This window comes from Nuphar pumila, chromosome 2, assembly GCF_984573655.1.
Source record: "Nuphar pumila chromosome 2, dmNupPumi1.hap1.1, whole genome shotgun sequence".
In the NCBI taxonomy this organism is placed as follows: Eukaryota; Viridiplantae; Streptophyta; class Magnoliopsida; order Nymphaeales; family Nymphaeaceae; genus Nuphar; species Nuphar pumila.
In genome coordinates, this window is record NC_143250.1 from 114,219,454 (window position 1) to 114,244,529 (window position 25,076).

The 25,076-nt window shown below is 38.6% G+C and overlaps 1 protein-coding gene across 2 annotated transcripts in view; it reads left to right on the forward strand.

Annotated features, from left to right (window-relative positions):
- LOC149846811 ((S)-coclaurine N-methyltransferase-like) overlaps nucleotides 1-24,786 on the forward strand; it is a 43,997-nt gene extending 19,211 nt beyond the window's left edge. For both annotated transcript variants that reach the window (XM_089996594.1, XM_089996593.1), the window contains 5 exons: nucleotides 22,494-22,593; nucleotides 22,676-22,786; nucleotides 23,034-23,117; nucleotides 23,568-23,626; nucleotides 24,227-24,786. In XM_089996594.1, the coding sequence (XP_089852720.1) occupies nucleotides 22,494-22,593; nucleotides 22,676-22,786; nucleotides 23,034-23,117; nucleotides 23,568-23,626; nucleotides 24,227-24,419 (547 nt within the window). In that variant the 3' untranslated portion in view covers nucleotides 24,420-24,786. The remainder of the gene's footprint in view (nucleotides 1-22,493; nucleotides 22,594-22,675; nucleotides 22,787-23,033; nucleotides 23,118-23,567; nucleotides 23,627-24,226) is intronic.
- Nucleotides 24,787-25,076: the final 290 nt, after the last annotated feature.

A 25,076-nucleotide genomic window follows, 5' to 3' on the forward strand; every position in this document is an offset into this window, starting at 1 on the left:
TCCATGTGCGATGTATGAGATTCATGCATAAACTGAGATACTTGATTTACCGAATAGACTATGTCGGGTCTAGTAAAGGTCAGATATTGTAACATGCCCACGATGCTACGATATCTAGTGGGATCTTCATATAAATCCCCTTCTTTAGAACTCAATTTTTGATGGACGATGCTTGGAGTTGCCAATGGCTTACAATCTTTCATGCCTGCTCTACTCAGAATATCCATCGTGTATTTGTGTTGAGTAAGAGTAAGTGTATCACACGTTTTATCAACTTCCACCCCAAGAAAATATCGCAGATCACCGAGATCTTTCATTTTGAATCTCTGATTTAATAGCTTCTTTACTTCCTCAATATGGCTTCTGTAGTTTTCTGTGATGATAATATCATCGACGTATATTAATAGAAGAGTGGTCACATCTCGTTCATTGTAGATGAATAATGAGTGATCTAGAAGAGACCGAGAGAAACCGTGCTTATGTATTTTCAACGAAAAACTCTCAAACCAGGACCGAGAAGCTTGCTTTAATCCATATAAAGCTCTTTTCAACTTGCATACATAATGATTGGCATCTTGTTTTGCATACCCAGTGGGTTGTTCCATATAGACTTTCTCTTTTAGGTCCCCATGTAAAATCGCATTTTTAACATCTAACTGGCTCAACGTCCATCCATGTTCAATGGCAAGACCCAACACAATACGAATGGTTTCCATCTTAACAACAGGGCTGAAAGTTTCATCAAAATCTTGTCCTTATTCTTGTATGAATCCTTTGGCTACAAGTTTAGCTTTATACCTTTCAATTCTCCCATCTGATTTATATTTTATCTTGTACACCCATCTCGACCCAACTACATTCCTATCTAGTGGTCTAGGCACAACTTCCCATGTACCACATTCATGTAAAGCTTCCATTTCATCATTCATTGCTTCGATCCATCTTCTAGAGTTTGCAACTTGATAAAATGTGAGCGGCTCATCCTCTTTATTTATGGATGTTAGGAACAGTTGAAAATCCAATGAATTTTTTTTATAACTTACCCACCTGTCAAGCAGATGTCAGGCCCGGGTGGATCTTTTGATGTCCAACATCTATGGAGCGGAAGTAGGACCAGAATCATTATCACAAGAAAAGGACGAGGGCTCTTGCTATTTTCCTCGTCGGGTGTATACAACACCCTTATACCTTACTGGCTCCAAGTTTTGTGTGGTAACCTCTTCTGTTTGAGATACATTTAATGACTCCTGACATATCTCCTTCTGGCTGCAATCTGTAGGACAATCTTCTCTAGCATTGGAGAAGAGTTCTGAATTTAACCATGGATCGTACACTTCAACATTGGGACTTGAACTAGCAATATGAAAACTTGGATTAACAGGCTGATCGTTAAAGTTCATCTCGTCAAAAACGACATTCCTCGATATTTTGACGTGTTTGCTCAATGGATTATAACACCTATACCCCTTATAGTCTTCAGCATATCCCACAAACCTACACTTCAATGCTTTGTCCTGAAACTTATTTCTCAATGAGTTGTCAACGTGAACATAGCAAACATATCCAAACACGTAATTCATGATAGTCAGGGTGTATTCCAAATAGAGAGAAGAAAGGAGACTTATTTTCTAAAATAATCATGGGCAATCGATTTATCACATGGACTATGGAGTGAAAAGCTTTTGTCCATAGAGTGATAGGTAAATTAGTCCTGTGCATCATGCTCATTGCACTCTCAACAATATGTCGATGCTTTCTCTCTGCAATTTCATTCTGTTGAGGTGTATGTGGGCAAGACAGTCTTCTCTTTATCCCATTATATTGAAGGAAACTAACAAAATCACTGGAAGAGAATTCACCTCTTCCATCACATTGGAAATTAAGAATATTGGTAGAGATGATTTTTGACAAAGGAATGAAAATTTTGAAACAATCCAAAAACTTCTGATTTGTGTTTCATGAAGAATATCCAAGTATAGCGGGAATAATTATCAATGAAAATGAGGTAATATTTGCTACCATAAACAGAAGAAATTGGGGCAGGGCTCCAGACATCAGAACATATGGTCTTAAAAGGCCTTGAAGCTCTCTTATTAATTAAATTGAAAGACAAAACATGACTCTTACATAAATGACAACTAGGACATTTTATTTCACTGGCTTCTGAACCCAGACTGGACTTAGGAATGAAATTATTTGAGACAAGTTTTTCAATAAAATGACGACTACAATGACCCAAACGACTATGCCAAAGAGTTGGCTTATTACATTCAGAGATGACAAACACATATTTAGAAGGAACAAAAGACGAATGTTGAGGCTTCAAGGATGAATCAGCAGAATGAACAACGAAGGAGGGATTTTCTTGGAAGATGGACATGTTGCCTCGTCTCTTTCCCTCAGCGAATGTCTCCCTCGTGCCAAGATCATTGACATAAATAGAAGGAGTAAATTCAACTGAGGCATTAACATCATCAACAAGTTTTGAGACAAAAACAATGTTCTTCTAGATATTAGGTGCATGAATAACATTTAAGAGAAGACTTGGACATGGGTATAATGGCATTTCCAATATGTGAGATGGAGTGATGAGAACCATCTCCTGTGACTATGCTACTCTTACCAACATAAGGAGTAAGATTCAAGAGTTTACCCGCATCACCCGAGACGTGTGTCGCTACTCCGGAATCGACGTACCAAATGCCTTTATCATTTTGTTTCATGTTTAAGCCTGCTAAGGCTGCCAATAACAACTCCTTTACTTCTCCATCCTTCTTAGCCTCTGTTTATGGAGTTTTCCCCTTATTTTGAGGGTTGAACCAACAATTTGCTTTAATATGCCCTTTCTTATTGCATAGGAAGCAGGTAGGAATAGGCCTTTGTCCCTGTATATTGGGCATTAGAAGTATACCACGACCACCAAAGACATTTCTCCTTTGTCATCCCTTTCCTCGAAAAGAATTTCCTCCTCTGCCTCTACCATAAGTTAGTCCCGTGACTAGCACATCTTGAGTTTCTGAATGAACATGGGTGTCCTCAAAGAACCCTTTTAGGGTCATTTCATACTGTAGTAGCTTTACATGTAGTTCTTCAAATTTTGGAAGCTATGGGCGACACAACAAGGATGTCACCAGAACATGATAGTTCAACCCCAATCCACTCAAGGTTTGTTGCACTTTGTCTTTATTATTGACAAGACATCTCACAATAGCCGGCTGATCTGTAATGCCTTTCATTTTATTTAGGTACTATATAATAGACATCGAATCTTTCTTTAACATTTGAAATTCTCACTTGAGAAACACAATTCTGGCTTCAGAAATCTGCGAATATGTCTGAACTAACTTGTCCCACGGCTCTTTGGTTGAACAATCATCGGGAATGACAACAAGAACTTCCTGTGAGAGTGTTGAGGTGATGTATGCCACTAATGCTTGATCTCTTTTCATCCAAGCAACATAATCTGGATTTTTGAGAAGAACAAAAGATTATTCCCCTTTATCGTCCGTCTTTTCCTACGAGATGAATTCTGGAGGGGTTGAGACTGATCCATCCAGATGACCAGAGAGATCCTGGCTCCTTATAAAAGGAATAATCTGCCTTTTCTAAGTCAAGAAGTTGGAATTATTCAGCTTTTCAGAGACCAATTGGCTAAGGAAGTTAGAGGAAAGACCTGACTGTGGGAAGGGTGAGTCCATTTTCAAAGATAGTGAAAAGGAAAAGTCTCAAACAAAGATTCAATCACTTGAATATTCTGCCTTTTAAAAAAAAAAAATATATATATATATATATATATATATAGGCAGATGTATTATATTCAGGTATGATCAGAAAAGTAACTCATTAAAAGGATTTTTAGAAATAAGACCTGAATATCAAAGAATAAATCAATGCCAATGTGAAAACGTGTAACAGGATCTTGCAAACTAAGGCAGCACATTATTGATCTCAGAGTTTATAGAATTCAGACTTAAAAGGTTCAATAATGAATATCAATGCAAAAATGGTTCCAGATCTGATAAATCATGAAACAGGGGTATTAATAATTCGAAAAACAGAAAATACAATCTTAACGACTGAACATGCAGATTGGGGTATCCAAAAACGAGAATCGCCTCTGGGATCAGTTAGCTGATTATGAGAAACTCGGATCTGAAGAAGATAAGGTCACGTTGACGTCAAAACAAGTGAAGAGAAGAAGGTAGACAAAAAGGGGAGACGTTGGGTTTCTTACCTGAACCGAAACAGAAAAGAAATAGGAGGACGCACGCTGAAGGGGTTTTTACCAGATCCAAGAAGAAAAGAAATGAGGGAGGAGACGTACCGAGAAATCGGATTCTTACCAGAACCAAAATAGAATAGAGAAAGAAAGGGAAGAAGACGCACGCAGAATTCGGTATTTTTTTTTTTTGACTTGAAGAACTCAGATTATCTCCTTGGACATTCTTTCTGGAAAGCAATCTCCGGCCCAACTTTCAACACTGCTCTGATACCATGTTGAAACGTGAAGACCTCCTCACTCACCTGTGCAGGAAAAGAGAAAACGAAGATTGAAGAAGAGGTTGCAAAACACGTCAAATGATTCCAGCGTGTTTTCATTGTATTAGAGGTTGAATATATAACTAATACATAATTCTTTTAGGGTACTAAACTACCCTCTAATACAACAACAACAACAACAACTACGCCTTCATCCCAAAACAATTGGGGTCAGCGATATGAACCAAAAAGAAATTCATTTTGGGTCTTCCACATGAATCCTTTTCCTCCAATCATTTCTATCCAACGCCATGTCCTCGGTGAGGTTCAAAGCATTCATATCCTTTCCTATCATCTCCATCCAAGTCTTCCTAGGCCTACCCCGACCTCTTTTAACTAATATATTTTCCCATTTCTCCAACCTTCTAACTGGAGCATCATTAGGCCTTCGCCGAATATGTCCAAACCACCGTAAACGATTCTCTCGCATCTTATTTTCAATGGGTGCAACACCTACCTTCTTACGTATCTCTTTGTTCCGAATCTTATCTTTTATTGTATTTCCACACATCCATCTAAGCATCCGCATCTCAGCTACACTCATTTTTTGAATATGATGTCTCTTGGCAGCCCAACATTCCGTACCATATAGTAAAGCGGGTCTAATAGTCGTCCTATAAAACTTTCCCTTCAACCGCAATGGCATTCTACGATCGCACAACACTCCAGTAGCACTTTTCCATTTCATCCACCCAACCTTTATCCTATGATTTACATCTCCATCAATTTCTCCGTACTTTTGAATGATGGATCCCAAATATTTGAAATAATCATTCACCGGTATATCTTGCTCACCAAGCTTCACTACACTCCCATCACTACTTCGTTGCTTACTAAACCGACATTCCATATATTCAGTCTTACTCTTACTCAACTTAAAACCTCTAGCTTCCAATGTCTGTCTCCATAATTCTAACTTAGCATTAACCCCAGCTCTAGACTCATCAATCAAAACAATATCATCAGCAAACAACATACACCACGGTACATTTTCTTGAATTGATCTCGTAAGTTCATCCATCACTATCGCAAATAGGAAAGGGCTTAAAGCAGATCCTTGATGTAACCCAACCATTATCGGAAAATTGGTTGTCACCCCTCCACAAGTGCGGACATTGGTTACTACTCCTTCATACATATCTTTAATTATACTAATGTACTTGAGAGAAACACCTTTCTTCATCATTGTCCACCAGAGAACGTCCCTAGGTACTCTATCGTATGCCTTCTCTAAATCAATAAAAACCATATGCAAATCTTTGTTCATCTCTCTATATCTTTCAATAAGTTGTCTAAGAAGATGTATAGCTTCCATAGTTGATCTTCCAGGCATAAAACCAAATTGATTCTCCGATATCATGACAACCTTCCTCAACCTAGACTCAATCACCCTCTCCCAAAGTTTCATAGTATGACTCATGAGTTTTATACCACGATAGTTTGTGCAATCTTGTATATCACCCTTATTCTTATATAAAGGCACCAAAGTACTCTTCCTCCACTCATTAGGCATCTTATTTGTTCGCCAAATCAAGTTAAAAAGATTTGTCAACCATTCTAAACCTTTCTCTCCCAAGCATTTCCAAGCCTCGATAGGTATACCATCTGGGCCAACTGCCCTTCTTGATTTCATTTTCTTCAAAGCCTCTGCAATTTCTTTCTTTTGAATCTTGCGCATGAAGTCACGATTTATCTCATGAAAAGGAATGGAGAAGTCTCCAAGATCTTGAGCATGACTATCATTAAATAGCTTATCAAAATAATCTTTCCATCTCTCCTTAATCTCCTCATCTTTGACTAAAACCCTTTGCGTTTCATCTTTGATACATCTAACCATACCCAAATCCTTCGATTTCCTATCTCTCATCTTTGCAAGCCTATAAATATCCTTCTCGCCTTCTTTGGTATCCAACTTGTCATAAACCTCCTTATATACCTTAGCCCTCGCGTTTCAAACAACTTTTTTAGCTTCCTTCTTTGCTATCATATACTTCTCCAAATTCTCATTATCACGACTCTTACTTAGATTTTTATAACACTCTCTTTTAACCTTAATAGCTAATTTGACATCCTCGTTCCACCATGATGTATCCTTACCTAGTGGTGCACCGCCTTTAGACTCACCCAATACCTCCTTAGCTACTTTTCTCATACCACCCGCTATCTTATTCCACATTGATTCTGAATCCTCCTCGAGACACCAATCAACTTCCTTAACTACCTGCTCTACAAACATTCCTTGTTTAGCTCCTTTCAGTGCCCACCACTTAATTCTAGGATCTATCCTATGTCTATCCCTTTTGCGGCATTGTCTAATTCTAAGATCTAAAATTAAGACTCTATGTTGTGTAGCTACACTTTCTCCTGGTATAACCTTACAATCGATGCAACAACCCCTATCTCTCTTTCTAAGTAGGAAAAAATCTATTTGACTCGTATTAACCCCACTTTTAAATGTTACTAGGTGAGACTCCCTCTTCCTAAACCAAGTGTTTGCTAAGATCATATCATAGGACAAACAAAAATCTAAAATTCTTTCTCCACTTTCATTTCTTTCTCCTATACCATAGCCTCCATGGATATTCTCAAATCCATCCCTACTAATGCCTACATGTCCATTAAGGTCACCGCCGATGAAAAGCTTTTCTCCATAAGATGTCTCTTGTACTACTCCATCTAAATCTTCCCAAAATTGATGCTTAATGGAATCATCTAAACCTACTTGAGGTGCATAAACACTAATAATATTAATAATATCCGTACCTAATACTAATTTAATAAGTAAAATTCTATCACCCTTCCTACGGACCTCAACTACATTATCTATAAACTGACGACTCATAACAATCCCGACTCCATTCCTATTCCTATTTATTCCTGTATACCAAATCTTATATCCCCAAGGTTCTATCACTTTAGCTTTCTCACCTACCCATTTGGTCTCTTGAAGACATAAAATATCAATCTTTCTCCTACACATAACATCTACTAACTCTACCAACTTACCAGTTAAAGACCCTATGTTCCAAGTGGCTAACCTAATTTTATGGTCTTGGACTAACTTCTTTACCCCCACCCATCCAACAAAGTGAGGGAACCCTTGCCTATTTGACACCACACCCGGGCGCCGGTGTGACGCGTCGCTTCTGGGCGACGACCTAGCAACCCTTGCACATTTATCACTGCCTCCGGGCCTAGAGAGTACAGCGCGTCGCTCAGTAGGGAACGCCCCAACGAAATTCTCATATTGGTTCATTTTCATAGGATATGACAAAGTTTTTATGCTGGCTGTCACAGGCCTACCGCAACCCTCCTCCTTTATTCGGGCTTGGGACCGGCAGTGTATAACTACACAGGCGGAGTTAAATATACATAATTACAACATACTTTCATCACTTTGGATCTGGATCCAATCCAGTACAAAATCGGGTCCAGACCTGATTTGGGTTAGAGAACCAAAAATGACTTCTTTTTAGGAAGCTGTTAAACACATTCTTTGATATTTGAAGGGAACTATTGGAGATGGTCTTTTATACAGAAGGAGTATGCATGGCCATAACATGCATGAACTTCTTATTTACACAGATGCAGATTGGGCAGGAGATCCAGATAAGCGTAGGTCAGTCTCAGGATACTGTGTTTTCATTGGCCTGAATCTTGTCTCCTGGAGCAATAGAAAACAAAAGGCCATAGCCAGGTCGAGCACAGAAGCTGAATATAGATCAATGACAGCTGCTACACCAGAAGTAACATGGATCAGACACCTGTTGACAGAAGTAGGAGAATCGATTTCTAAAAGCATTCTCTTGTGTGACAATCAAAGTGCTATCAACATGTCATTCAATCCTATCTACCACAGTCGTGCCAAACATATTGAAATTGATCAACATTTTGTAAGACAGAAGGTCGAAGAGAAGGAAATTGAACCAGAATACGTACGGACTACTGATCAAGTTGTTGACTTGTTTACAAAAGGACTTATCAAGGACAAATTTTGGATGTTAAAAGGCAAGTTCATGGTTCAAAACCATGTACAACTTGAGGGAGGGTGAAAAAACGTTGTCATTCACGATTGGGTCCAGACCCAATTCATTTTATTTAAACACATGCTCATTAATGGCATGTTGTAATTTTAATATATCATGTAATGGGTATTTTCGTACCCTAACTATTGTATCTGTGTATACTTAATGAGAAAAGCAAAAACCGAATACCCTAATTGGGGATTTTGCAGCTCTCTCTCGTTCTCTCTCTCCATTCTGTGCTTGGTCTTGTGTATGAAAGAAGAAATCTACGATTTCTATCAAGATACAACTGGGAACCTATCTTGAACTTTGAGAATTTGTTGTGCCCGTTTTAATTATCCACAAGTTTTAATAAAAAGTGGAACTAAACTTGTGTGCATTTAATAGGAACATGCATGTAATGAGAACTCTGATAATAACTTAATAATTTGTTCATGCATGCGCATTGGAATCATACATATTTACTGTTCAGCATTAGTTCATGTATTCTTACTTGTTCTGTTTCATTTAAGATATTGTTATTGCATGATAATTGCTTTTAAATGCTTGAATGGTAATTGAATTATGAGATTGTTATTATATTTCTTCTGAAAACTTACATGAATTTGATTTATGTTTTTTCTTGCCTATTTGGATTTTTAGAGGAATTTATATAAAGAATCTTTTATTCTTACCCAGTACTTTCTATGTTTTTCACAGGATCTAGAGCTCAGTGATGAGGATGACTCTCATAGAGAGCCTACGAGATTGTGTGACTTCTGTTATTCTTGGACAGCGTGGCTCTATGATTTTAAACTTTAATTTACTTTTGTTCTCAAACTTTTATTTTTTATTAATAAAGTCAGTTATTTTAATTGGATGGTTCAATGTAGAGATCCTTTGTGGTTTGGAAGTTGTTAAGTCTGTGAGGCCCCGGATCCTTGGGTTTTGGTTTTCGCAATTGTTAAAAAAAAAATTACTTTTCAACAAGGATGAGTTGGGGTCGTTACACAGTGTTGGTATGCTATTTGTTTTTCTAAACAATAATCATATGGACTGCAAGGACACCTATCAGATGTGATTTGATTGTGCATGTTTATGTATTCAAGTACTATATTGCAAATGTGCATGCCATACGTATGAAAATTTTGAAGTTTATTTTGATGTTTGCATAAATATGATCGTGTGCATGATTGGGTGTCCATGCATAAACTGGATTATGATGGTATGCATCTCTTCGCATGCGTATGCTATTGTTTTTTTGTGCATTCATGTTGTATGATTGAATATGCATTGTGGACATGTTTGGAACCAAGTACGTTGTATGTTCATTGAGATTTTGCAAAGCGATGCATAAATCACTTTGAGAGACTTTTGTGGTCATATGTGAATCACTGCAGGCCATGTGGGCCAGGAGCATGTGTTGCTCCAATGTTGTTGATTTAAATTAATGCATTGCAAAATTTGTTTCTGAATTATTGGCTTTTCAAAATTAATTGCATTGTTATATTGTGTGGGCCAGGGCCCGAAATTGGTTTTGCATTTTGATTTACAAAACGGTTTTTTTGTGAAGAACTTGAATTTGTTTAAAAAGATAAAGGAGATCAAACAGTATAATTAATATCTTCCTTAATGTCCCTTTCACAATGTGAAAATCTTGGATTATGGTTTTGGGAAAATCGTGAGGGTACTAAATTTTTGTGTGTGATTGTGCCCTTGAACCCGATATGGTGGTTCATCTCTCAAGCACAGTTTTACGAAGATTCGGCCACTTTGCTTAGGGGTAGTGTTGTTGACTCAGTTGTAGTTATTGGTATACCAAGAAAGTGGTATCAGTGAATACTGATTTCCGTGATGTCCCGACATTAGATGTTGATTTGTAATGTTCTGATGGATTATATTGTTTCTTAATATCGGTCGAGGAACAAGTGTGAAATCTAATAATTAAATACAAATTGTGTTAAGTTACAGTTGAAAACCTAACTTGGACTTTGGGGATATAGTGCCCGTTTTGAGTATCTGCGAGTTTAAGGAAAAGTAAAAACTAAAATTGTGTGCATTTAATAGGGACATGTAAAAGTATCTTCAACAAGATGCTTTAGTTGATAACGCAATAACCTTAAGAATAAATGTGTGAACATACACACCCAAGAACACTTGTGCACAACAAGCACAACACACCGAATCACAAATGTGCAAATGCACTCATAAGTTTCATAAACAACTAAAGAGGTTGGGCTATAATCCCAAATCCCTTGAGAAAATACAAGAGGAGCTGCCCATATATATAGGGCTTTGAGGAGGCCTTAGGAGGGGCTCCACATAGTCGTTGGAGCCCCTCCAACGGTCACAAATGTGACCGTTGGAGGGGTCCAACGACTAGTGGGTTGGGCCCCTCCCAATGCAAGTACAATGCATTAAATGCAAAAAGAAAAAGGAATAAAGAAAAAGAAAAAGAAAAAGAAAAAGAAAAAGAAAATAAATACAAAAACATATTCTCGAAAAAGAATATGTGTAAAATTCCTAAACTACCCTTACTAGGAATATATATATTTTATATATATAATTGGTAAATACATATACATATATTATATATATGTATATGTATTACCTTATATATAAAAAATATATATGTGAAATTACAAGTTTGAATACATAATTTAACACCCCCCCTCAAACTTAGGGCAAGATGACCGAAAGTTTGCCAAGAAGGAAGTTGAACAGCGGAGCGCACAAGGCTTTAGTAAAGAAATCTGCCAACTGATATTCGGACGTGACATAAGGGAGATCAATAACTCCTCGGAGATATGCTTCACGAACATAGTGACAGTCCATTTCGATGTGTTTAGTCCGCTCATGAAAGGTGTGATTCTTTGCAATGTAGATTGCACCCTTGTTGTCGCAGCATAGCTTGGTGGGTCCTTCAATTTTGATCCCCATGTCTTCTGGCAGTTGGTGAATCCAAACAATCTCCATGGTAGTAGTTGCCATGACACGATATTCAGCTTCAGTTGAGGAGAGCGACACCTTTTGTTGCTTCTTGCATCTCCACGAAATTAGTGAGTCTCCTAAGAACACACAAAAGCCAGTGGTGGAGTGACGGTTATTTGGGTCACCTCCCCAATCTGAGTCAGTATAAGCAATTAATTTTAAGTCAGAAGAAGAGGACAGAAAAACTCCCTTATTTAGAGTACCCTTTATGTATCTTACGACTCGTAAGATGGCACTCATGTGAACGGATGTAGGTGCATGCTGAAACTGACTTGCAGTATGGACTGCATGGGATATATCTGGTCTGGTAATACTCAGATACATCAGAGATCCTACAAGCTGTCTGTAGGGTGTAGGATCCAAAAGGGGAACCCCATCATCAATTTTCATCTTTGCTCCTACTACCGCAGGAGTTTCACAAAGCTTCTCATCTGTAATACCTGACCTGTCAATGATCTCAGAAACAAGCTTAGTTTGAGATAAAAAATATCCTCTAAGAGAGTATGCTACTTCAATTCCCAAAAAATAAGTTAGAAAACCCAAGTCAGACATTTCAAATTTATCTTTTAAGATAGATTTTATACTCTTAACCCCGTTAGAATCACTCCCAGTGATGAGCATGTCATCAACATACAGAAGTAAAATTACAATCCCTGCATTGGATTTTCTAACAAATAGAGCAGTGTCAGTAAAACAAGAGGAAAAACCATTCTCAATCATAACAGAGTTAAATCTATCATACCAAGCCTTGGGAGCTTGTTTTAGGCCATAGAGTGCTTTCTGAAGACGAAACACCTTTCCCTTAGGAGTCTCCATTCCAGGAGGAGCATCCATGTAAACTTCTTCGCTTAAGTCGCCATTTAAAAAGGCATTTTTCACATCCATTTGATAAATGTTCCATTTGTTGATAGAGGCAACAGTTATAAGACATCGAACAGTGACCATACAAGCTACAGGAGCAAAAGTTTCTTCATAGTCAATACCATATTCTTGATTATATCCTTTTGCAACCAAGCGAATTTTATACCTTTCAAGGGATCCATCACTTTTAGTTTTTACTTTGAAAACCCATATGCACCCTATTGTTTTCTTGCCTTCAGGAAGATTTTGAAATTCCCAGGTTTTGGCTCTTCTTAGAGCCTCAAGTTCATTGTCCATGGCATTAATCCATTCAGGGCACTTTTGTGCTTCTTCAAAATTTCTAGGTTCTATATAGGAGTGGATGGCGCTAAGGCAGACTCTATATCTTGGTGAAAAAGAGTCATAGGAAATGAACCTAGAAGGAGGCCTTCTACTTCTCTTAGTTCTACGAGGGATCACTTCATTCTGAGAGGCACTGGAACTGGCATCATTATATCTGTCAAGAGCACTCCTAAAGTTGTTTTGATCTCTATGAGAGTAGGTGATAGGGTCTCTAGGTAATCCAATAGGTTGATGTGACGAAGGAGGCAAGGAGATGTTTTCCTCGGTTTCAAATTCATTTGGGTTACTTTGATCTGACTCATTATCACTAGTATCATTGTCCTTATTCAGTAAATCAAATAAAAAAGAATAATCCATATTTTCATTATGGGGGTCACAACGTTCAAATCCACTAATATTTTCCAAAAAACTCACATTTCTGGAAACATACAATTTATCACTCTTGATATCATAACAACGAAACCCTTTTTGGGTTTCAGAATAGCCAAGAAAGGCACAAGGAATGGCTTTAGGAGAAAGTTTGTCATTCTTCTCAGTGAGAACAAAACATTTACACCCAAAGACCCTTAACCTGCTATAATCAGGTTCCTTATCATACAGTTTTTCAAAGGGGGAAATTTTGTTTAAATTTTTCGATGGGAGTCGGTTTATGAGATAGACAGAAGTAAGGGCTGCCTCAGCCCAAAGATTTTTTGGAATGTTTTGAGAAATGAGCAAAGTCCTAGTTGTTTCAATGATGTGCCTGTGCTTTCGTTCGGCTAACCCATTTTGTTGAGGGGTTTTCGGACAAGATTTTTGGTGAAGAATACCAAAATTTTCAAGATAACTCTTAAATTCATTTGAGAGGTATTCTCCTCCAGAGTCAGACCTAAAGATTTTTAAACATCCATTGAATTGATTTGAAATCATCATGTGAAAACTTTTAAAGGTTGAAAAAACTTCATGTTTATGTTTAAGGAAATAGATCCAACAAAACCTAGTATAGTCATCCACAAAGATCACATAATATGAGAATCCTCCTTTTGACATTACCGGAGCCGGTCCCCATACATCGGAATGGACAATTTCAAATGGTTTTGTCGTAAACATGGATCTTTGAGGAAAAGGCAAACATTTCATTTTCCCAAGAATGCATTCATTACACAAAAAGTCACTTTTACAAAGATGTTTAACAAAAGGCAAATAGGAGATTTTAACTATATTGGGATGACCCAATCTCTTATGCCATACATGAATATCTTTGTTTTGGACGACGTTGCAAAATTGACTCTTGGGAACTTGAAGAAAATCTATGTAGTAGAGGTCTCCTCTTCTAGAGCCTTCCCCAATCAATCTCCTGGACTGGTGATCCTGTATCCAACATTTATTAGAAGAAAATTTTATATCGCAACCATGGTCCGAGAGTTGGGAAACGGAAAGAAGATTTAGGTTAAGGTTTGGAATAAAATGAATTTTTGGAACAAAGAAGTCTTGTTTTTCAAAATTACCTATTCCTTTAATCTCAAGAGATGTTCCGTCCGCGGTTGATACAAAGGATGGAAAAGAATTTTTAGAAAAATTTGAAAGAGAGCAATAGCTAGGGGTCATGTGAAAGGATGCCCCGGAATCTAAAAGCCAAGATGTCTTACCGGGGGAAGAGGATGACATAGCGGCTCCGGAAGTACCTCCCTTGAGAAGAGGTTATAGGGCTTCTACGATTTGTTGAAGGGAGAAAGACTCACTTGACGAAGAAGGTCGTTCTTCAACTTGAGATGCCATAGCCGTTGCAATCAATTTCTTCCATTTAGGACACAAAGGTTTGATATGTCTGGGTTCTTTACAATGATAGCAAGTCACTTTGCTATAGTCTCTTTTGCCATACCGATCATTTCCTCCTTGACCTTGATTCTTGAAATGAGGAGGTCTATAGGTCCTCATGTTATTTCCCGGTCTTGATACGGCATTGTCCATTTCACCATCTTCTTGAGTAGAGGAAGTAACAAGAATGCTAGGATTATTTTTGCTAATCCCCATACGGGTTTCTTCACCACTTAGCTTGGTGATAACATCTTCAAGTGAGGGGGATGTGAAGGCGGAGAGAAGAGAGGACCGAACTTGTTCAAATTCGGGTCTAAGGCCATTTAAAAAATTGAAGAACAGGTCTTCTTCAAGTTGTTTGTGTTAAATATGTATATGTAAATGAATATATTTCTGTACTGTATTGTACCACTTGTACAGCATACTGTACTGTATTGTACTACTGTACTGTATTGTACTGTATTGTACAACATACTGTACTGTATTGTACTGTATTGTACAGCATACTGTACTGTATTGTACTATTGTACTGTATTGTACCACTCGTACAACATATAAATATCAATGGAAAGGGGAGAAGACATCATTGCCGCCCAACATTTTTTTCTCTCTTCCCTCTTACCTCTCTCTCTATCTCTTGCTACGATAGTAAGGTGACTCCCACATCTGATTTCTCACATGGTATCAGAGCCAAGGGCGTGGTAATCACGATCATCTGGAAGGCCCCTAAGGACCTTGACGTGCGTTTTTGGGCGTTCTCAAGGAAAGTGTTTTTTTTTTTTCATCTTTTCTCTGTTGTTTCTCCGTTGAATCACTATATTTCGACGTCGTTTCTTCATTTCCTCATATCGTGCATCTTTTCCTTCTTACATATTCTGTTATCCCCAATTTTATCAACCCTAATTTCTGTTTTCCCCAAATTTGGGAACCCTCATTTCTCAAAAGTGCCTCTTTTCTCAAACTTCTTGTGATTTCTTATCTATTTCTTGCAATATAGTTGATAAATCGTACATTCTGCACGATTAACTAAAAAAAAAATCGTGATTTCCAAAACTCAAAAATTTCTGTCCGTACGGTTCTGTCCGTACAACCTACGAATTTCTGTCGTGCTGTTTGATTCATCTTTGATCTTCTTCCTTATGGATTCTAAAATCAGCCCCGGATTTCTTTCTCAACTTGTTTCTCACAAATTAACTCATGATAACTACTTACTTTGGAAACGCCAAATTCTGCCGTTTATCCGAAGTCATGGTCTTTCCGGGCATCTGGATGGGGGATCACCCGCCCCACCTATGACTATTACGTAAGAGGTAACTGGTAATGATGGGAAGGTGAGTTGCATTGCTATTCCAAATCCTGCGTATGATGTTTGGTTTCAGAAGGACCAATCTGTGGTTGCCTATTTGACTGCCACGTTATCTGATCGTATATTACAAACTATCTCTGACCATTTTACTGTTGCAGAACTATGGAGACATCTTGCTCACTCTTATTCACAGGTTTCTGAATCACGTGCACTTCAACTGAAATGGCAGTTCCAATCTATGCGAAAGGGAACTAAGACCATTACTGAATTTCTAGGGGATATCAAAATTATCATTGATCAGTTGGCCGCTATTGGATATCCTGTTTCTGACAGAGATGTTGTTCAGCAGGTATTGGGAAGCCTTGGGCCCCAATATCGTATGTTTTGCACTGCATTACAGGTTGCCTCTACACTTCCATGCTTTGAGGATTTACAGGCCAAACTCCTACAGTATGAAGTTAGTTTGACTCAAGATCATCTTATTGATGATCCTCATCCTGTCATGTTTACATCTGGGTCTACCTCATTTCGTCCACCTGCTGCTCATATGGGCCGTGGAGGACTCCTTCCTACTCCTACTGCTCCACCTGCCACTAGAGGTACCCGTGTCCCTACTTGCTTCCATTGCAACAAGCGTGGCCATGTGAAAGCAGATTGTTGGCACAACCCACAGAATCGCAACAAGGCAGGGAGGCCAGGACCAAGAGCTGGACAGATGAATGTTAGACAGTTTCAGGGGCAGCCGCAGGGAAATTTTCGAGTACATCAGGGTACTGATCAGGGACAGAGTGCAGGGTTGCCACATGATGTGCAACAAATTCTGATGACTGCATTTAACAACATGAATTTGCGTCAGAATGATGATGGAGTTTGGTATATTGATTCTGGAGCAGCCGCACATGTTACTTCTGATGCAGGTAAACTTTCCAACATGGTTCCTTATATTGGCACTGGCACTATTGTCACGGGAGATGGTTCCCACCACCCTATTTCTCATACTGGAAATGCATCTCTCTCTTTGTCACAATCTACACTACCATTGAAAAATGTCTTACTCACTCCTGCCATTGAGAAAAACATTTTATCTGTTGCTAAATTGGTTGATGAAACAAATTCATCCATGGAATTTACTCCGTCTTCTGTTTGTCTTAAGGACCTTCGAACCAAGAAGATGCTGGCTAAGGGTGAACGACGCGGAAACATGTACGTCTTCGAAGCAGCCCCCGGGACTTTGAAGACGTCATCTACCGTGTCTCCATCTTTTCCTGCTTATTTGAGTCAGTCTTCTTCTGTTATGCAATGTAATAAGCCAGTTTCTTGGCATCGTCGGTTAGGTCATTGTAGTCAAGGGTTCCTTGACAAATTGTCTTCTCAGGGTTTTATTTCCAAAGTCAAATTAGATCATAAGTGTCCTAGTTGTAATGTCTGCAAGAGTCATGTACTTCCCTTTCAAAGTATCAATAAAAGAGCTTCCAAGCCATTTGAAATTATTCACTCTGATGTTTGGGGCCCAGCTCCTGTTTCATCTCTATCTGGCTCTCGTTATTATGTGTTATTTCTTGACTCTTTCACTCGTTACACTTGGATTTACTTTATGAAATCTAAATCTGAAGTGTTCAAACTTTTCAAACAATTCCATGCTCTTGTTCAGAACCTTTTCAATTCAAATATCACTTATTTCCAGTGTGATGGTGGTGGAGAATACATATCTCATGATTTTAGTGAATATTTAAAGGACCATGGCATCACACGTAACTCCTCTTGTCCTTACACTCCACAACAGAATGGAGTAGCAGAACGTAAGCATCGGCATATTGTTGAAACCGCGTTAAGTATGATGCACAATATTGATATTTCTTTCTCTCTTTGGACTGAGGCCTTTCACACTGCAGTGCATATCATTAACAGGTTGCCTATGGAATTATTAGGAGATCAGTCTCCTTATTATTTGCTTCACGGTTCTCACCCTTCTTATGATGATTTGCATGCTTTCGGATGCATTTGTTATGTCCATGTGGATCATTCTTTACGTAACAAGTTTCAGGACAGAGCAATTCAGTGCAGATTTCTGGGATATGCCGATGGGTATAAAGGATATAGATGTTATGATCCTATTTTGGGTAAGATTAAGGTGTCTAGAAATGTTGTTTTTGATGATGACCATTTCAGCACTTGTGATACTTCTCAGGTATATGAGCAAACTACTTATGATCCATGGCTTTGTGATACTTTGCTATATGACTCTATCAGAGATCCTGTTGTTGATGAACTAATTCAGTTTGAAGTAGACAACTCCATCATCCAGGATGCACCTTCACGGTTTTCAGGTTTGGTTTATGCCCGTCGAGGAGCCCCTTCAACTCCATCTCACGAGGCTCCCCCTCTTCGACGATCCACACGTGAAAGGCATCCTATCCATCGTTGGGTTAGTTACAACAATTTTTCTCTTGACTTTCAGTTGTTTCTAACCAATGTGGCCAAAGAGAAAGAGCCGTCTACTTTCCATCAAGCAGCCCATTCTCGAGCTTGGGTTGAAGCTATGAACGAAGAAATGGCAGCACTTCATGAATGTCATACATGAGATATTGTTCCTCGACCTGTTGATAGAAATGTTGTTGGTTCCAAATGGGTTTACAAGATCAAGCGTAAACCAGATGGTAGCATTGAAAGATATAAAGCTCGCCTTGTTGCACGCGGATTCACACAACAATATGGGCAAGATTATGAGGAAACTTTTAGCCCTGTTGTCAAAATTGGCACCATTCGTGTGATCCTCACTTTGGCACTTCAGCATGGTTGGTCTCTTAGCCAGTTGGATGTCAAGAATGCGTTCCTACATGGGGACTTGAAGGAAGAGGTGTATATGGAGCAACCTCCTGGATATAGTGAACATGATGCGGCTACATGGGTTTGTAAATTGAGAAGGTCTCTTTATGGTTTAAAACAGGCATCTCGGTCTTGGTTTGAGAGTTTCTCCATGGAAATTCAGCAGCATGACTTTTCTAAGAGTATACTTGATCATTCTTTATTTATGTATAAGAATGATCATGTTACTACTTGGGTTCTTATATATGTTGATGACATCATTATCACTGGGAGTGATGATGCACATATTGCCTTGGTCAAGTCTTTACTCATGGCCAAATTCAAGATGAAGGACTTAGGACCATTGCGATACTTCTTGGGAGTTGAAGTCGATAGACAAGATGATCGACTCACTCTAAGTCAACACAAGTATACTCTTGACATTCTTCACACCACTGGTATGATTAATTGTAAACCTCTCAGCACCCCATCTGTCTTAAATCATAAGTTTAGTGCAAAAGAAGGCCAATTATATCATGATTCCACTTTATATCGCCGCATTGTTGGTATGTTGCAATATCTTACATTTACAAGACCTGACATTGCTTATGCTGTAAATCAAGCATCTCAGTTTATGCATGCTCCCACTGATTGTCATATGGAATGTATTAAGCGTATTCTCAGATATCTGAAAGGGACTATTGGAGATGGATTGCTCTATCACAAAGATGAAAGCTTCACTACAGGACACCGTTTACTTACATATTGTGATGCAGATTGGGGTGGGGACCCTGATGAGCGTAGGTCGGTTTCAGGATATTGTGTTTTTATTGGCCCAAATATTGTCACTTGGAGTAGTAAGAAACAAAAGGCCATTGCTAAATCCAGCACTGAGGCAGAGTACAGGGCAATGGCAGCAGGGGCAGCTGATGTCACTTGGGTACGGCATCTTCTTCAAGAGTTGAATGAACCTATCTCTTCCTCTCTGCTTTTATGTGATAATCAAAGTGCCATTAATATTTCTTTTAACCCTATTCATCATTGTCGCACGAAGCACATTGAGATTGATCAGCATTTTGTTAGACAAAAGATTGAAACAGAAGAAATTGAGGCTTCGTATGTCAGATCAGAAGACCAAGTAGCAGACATCTTCACCAAAGGATTGGTTAGTCATCAATTTTGGTTACTTAAGGGCAAGTTGAGCATGATTGAAGATCATCCTCAACTTGAGGGAGGCTGTTAAATATGTATATGTAAATGAATATATTTCTGTACTGTATTGTACCACTTGTACAGCATACTGTACTGTATTGTACTACTGTACTGTATTGTACTGTATTGTACTATATTGTACAGCATGCTGTACTGTATTGTACTATTGTACTGTATTGTACCACTCGTACAACATATAAATATCAATGGAAAGGGGAGAAGACATCATTGCCGCCCAACATTTTTTTCTCTCTTCCCTCTTACCTCTCTCTCTATCTCTTGCTACGATAGTAAGGTGACTCCCACATCTGATTTCTCACAGTTTGTGCCTTAATTCGATTGCCTCACCACTCCATTTAGGTTCAAGGATTGCGAGTTCGTCCCAAATAGAGGATAATTCGGCAAAGTACTCCCGAATGGTCATGTCGTTTTGTTGGAGAGTCAAAGCCCTCTTTTGGAGAAAGTACTTGTGGGATAGATCTCTTGAGGTGTACATTTTCTCAAGATATACCCAAGCTTCGGAAGCCCTTTTGAATTTGATGATATTGGCGTTTATCTTAGTTTCAACGGATGAAAAAATCCAAGATAAGATCTTGAAGTTCTTCATTTCCCAATCATCATGTTTCTTAGAATACTCTTCAAGAGCCTTTTGTCTTTTATCCCCTTCGAGGATCTTAATATCCCCTCCTTCAATAATGGTAATTTTGGGTTCCGGTTCCGGTATGGATCCATGAACGTAACCCCAAAGCCCCTTTCCTTTAATATGGGCTTCCATATTACCGGCCCAAACATGATAGTTTGAGCCATTAAGCTTAAACCCAAGGGAGAAATGGGAGTCTTTTTCGCCCATTAGAGAGGAAAGAATGCAAGGGATAGTACGAACCTTAATTATTTTTTGCGTCTTTCTTGACAAGAGAGGCTCCTAAAATATTGCTCGAAGAAGGTGATCCTCTTTGATTTCAAAAAACTTGAAGGCACGCTTTTCGAGGAATGCAAGAGAAGGCGAATCGCAATTCTTCTTCTTCAACGAGGCTCTGATACCATGTAAAAGTATCTTCAACAAGATGCTTTAGTTGATAACGCAATAACCTTGAGAATAAATGTGTGAACATACACACCCAAGAACACTTGTGCACAACAAGCACAACACACCGAATCACAAATGTGCAAATGCACTCATAAGTTTCATAAACAACTAAAGAGGTTGGGCTATAATCCCAAATTCCTTGAGAAAATACAAGAGGAGCTGCCCATATATATAGGGCTTTGAGGAGGCCTTAGGAGGGGCTCCACATAGTCGTTGGAGCCCCTCCAACGGTCACAAATGTGATCGTTGGAGGGGTTCAACGACTAGTGGGTTGGGCCCCTCCCAATGCAAGTACAATGCATTAAATGCAAAAAGAAAAAGGAATAAAGAAAAAGAAAAAGAAAATAAATACAAAAACATAGTCTCAAAAAAGAATATGTGTAAAATTCCTAAACTACCCTTACTAGGAATATATATATTTTATATATATAATTGGTAAATACATATACATATATTATATATATGTATATGTATTACCTTATATATATAAAATATATATGCGAAATTACAAGTTTGATTACATAATTTAACAGGACATGCATATAAAAACAACTCTAATAAATAACTTAATAAGTTATTCATGTATGCACATTAAATCATGCATTTTTAATATTCTGCATTAGTTCATGCATTCATACTTATTCTGTCTTGTATGATATTTGTTATTGCATGATATTTGTTTAAATGCTTGAATGATAAATTAGACTATGGAAATTGTTGTTATATTCCTCTGAGATTATGTTATTTTCTTTCTGTTTGGAATTTTAGAGGAATTCATACAAAAGACTTTGGTTCTAACCCCGTCTTTCAAAACTGTTTTACTGGACCGGAGGCTCAGTGATGGGATGACTTGCTAGCTGGAACCTGCGAGTTTTGTATGACATGTTTTGGGTTCTTGACAGAGTGGCTCCTTGTGATAGTCTATTTTATTATTTCAGCTTATATGATAGTTATTCTATTGATTAATGAAATTGATTATTTGTTTGTTGATTCAATACACTCTCTTGTGGTTTGGTATATATTAAATCTGTGAGACCCCAATTCTTTTGGTTTTGTTTTCGTAATTATTATAAAAAAAATCACTTTTTACGAGGATAAGTTGGGGTCTTTAGACATACAAGAGTAAGAGTCAGGGAGACCTCAATAGAGTTGTTGGACTGTTCCAACAGCTCTATGAACCCAACAGCTCTATTGGGTATTTGACCAAATAATTCTTATAAAAGCAGAAAAGGACAAAAAAATAGAATAAAGCAAAAGTACTAATGTGCCCCCTAATAGGCACAGCCTATTAAAGGACTGAAATGACCAAAATACCCCTAATGGGTATTTACCTTATATATATATATATACAACTTAACAGTCCTGAGAAAGAACATTGCCATAAAACTATTTATGGAATGGGTGACAGATGATCAGTGTTCTCTTTCAGATCCTCGATGTACCTTAAGACCTGCTCTCAAGCATTAATAGTCTGGTGGTACGTTGGTAAGAGCGAATAATTTCATTTAAATGTTTGATGCAAAATGCTTACAGGATTTTCTCTGTGCAGAAATCTCAAGCTCTACAATGTTGAAATTATAGTGGCAGATATCAGCAAATTTGAAATGGAAGCAACCTTTGACAGAATAATTTCCATTGAAATGTTTGAGGTATACTATGTCAATGAAACAGCTTCAGGTCATTAGTTTGTGAAGATAGCAGGAAGTGATCAGAATTCATATACTTCTGCAGCACATGAAGAACTACCAGGCTCTTCTGAAGAAGATATCCAAATGGATGAATCAAGATGGCCTTCTCTTTGTCCATTATTTCTGTCACAAAGCATTTGCCTATCACTTTGAGGTATACACAGCATTTTCATGAAATGTGAGGGTGCTCTCATTTGCATGCTATTCTTTTGCAAGCGTACAGAAGTTGCAATTTCTCTTGATAACATCATGGAATTGAGCAATCTTAAAGAAATGCTTCTTGTTCAGAGTTTTTCTTCCATGAAGGATACCTATTTTACTTGTTTGTTGTATACCTCTATTTATTGGGGATGGTCCTGCGATCCATATCAATCATGTTCTTCTAAACACGTGTCTCTCAGGACATCAATGATGATGACTGGATCACAAGATACTTTTTTACTGGTGGTACGATGCCTTCAGCCAATCTGCTTCTCTATTTCCAGGTAAGTTTCATAACATGGCGCAATAATTCTATTTTTCAGGCTTTTGAGATGTTCATTCACTTCAAGTTGCATTTGTGGTTGTTAATCTTCTGTCATTCTTCTATGCAAAGTGAATTAAACGTATCTCCTGTACTTTCTATTCTCAAACACATGGAAGTAACGTGAGCATTTTAAGTTCTCCGATGAGGCCATACCGCTGGCTGTTTTCCTGGGATGGAAAATTGCAGCTGCTGAAATTGGAGTTTGCTGATTTGGTTACGGGTTGAAAATAATGGCACATTCGCAGTCCTAGCAATCTAAAGGACTCCTGCAGCTTGACCTGCTTGTTGGCCGAGCTGTACTGGGTTGCCATAATAGATTTGTTTTTCCATGTTCATGTCAAACAATTCCAGATTCTCTTGAATGGCTTTCGTGGTACGTTTATTCACATTCTATGTCAAACAATTCCAGGATCATGTTACTATTGTCAACCACTGGCTTGTTAATGGGAAGCACTATGCTCAAACAAGGTGCACAATTTTTTTTTTCTTATTGAAAACAAGATAAGTCTCGTTTCTTTCTTAATGTGGTGCCTGGATGCACCCATTAATCAGATAACTGGGGTAAAATGGGCTATTCTCTTCTGTGGCGTATTTGACTTTGTGGGTTATCTTGTTCATCTGGAAAAGGTGCGCATCCAAACACTGCCTGAGGGGGTGTTTGAATGCCTTAGATCTCCTCAGAGATCCATGGACGTGTTGATCCGTCTCCCTCTTAAATAGGGGATCTCATATACGAGGTTCTCTAGTAGGATTGGGGTTGGGGGGATCTTGGACTAGAGATCCAAGGATCTCATCTCTCTCTCGCCCGAGGGATTCAAATGTGCCCTAAGTTGCTCTGTCAGGGCGCGTTTGATGCGCTGGACAAATGCCGTCCAGACATTCGGAACGTGCGGGGGTGTGACTGGCACGTCCTTTCAAGAACAACAGTGTGGGACAAAGCAGTCCCCACATTTCAAATGTGGTGCACACCGTGCGCGGAACTGCTTTGTCCCCCGTGGGGGCTTGTACCACCATTATGCATCATAAATATCAGAACTTTTCACTGTCCCATTTTTTTTTCTTTTGCAGCGAAGAATGGCTGAAAAGGATGGATGCTAACGCTGCACTGATAAAGCCCATTATGGAGTCTACTTATGGGAAGGACTGTGCCACCAAGTGGACCGTGTATTGGCGAACCTTCTTCATATCAGTGGCAGAGCTGTTCGGCTACAATAATGGAGAAGAATGGATGGTTGCACATTTTCTATTCAAGAAGAAATAGATGATATGAAGAGGGTTTCTTCCATATGCTTTGCAATTATCTTGATGGTCATAGAAGAAACCTTCTTCTTCTGGAGTGTGTGTGTGTGTTGGGGGGGGAGGGGGGGGGGACTCCTATTGGTTGGTAGGAGCTGTCAGTGCACGTCTCTCTTTGGTAGGACGTTGCAGGTTCAAAACCAGTGGTATGTTGAATAATAACTGGTAGGGTTCTGCCTAACCCTGGCTTGCCTTTAAGAAAAGAGATAATGTGATTGCTGTTAGGATCTAAAGGTGTGTCTCACTCTCATGCTGATGTATTGGAAGTCAGGGTTTGTTTGAAAATTTGTAAAAGATACAGCACAATTTGGGGAAACTACCATTTTTTTTCATGTCTTTGCATGTTCTATACTTTCTTTTTTTCTCCACAGCAAAGCCCATTTATTTCAAAAGTTGCAATTTAACAACTTGCTTATCCCACCGTGGTATTCCATGTGGTAAGCGGGGTTGTGTGCCAAGCTGAAGGCCCAGGTTCGAATCCCTCTGCCAAATAGGGCTTAAGAGTTATCTGGTAGGGGTCTGCCTAACCCCAGCTTGCCTTTCAAAAAAAAAAAAAAACTTGCTTATCCAACTATTATGTTGAGTTTGATGATATTAAATGGTTCATCTTTTTGTCTCTTGA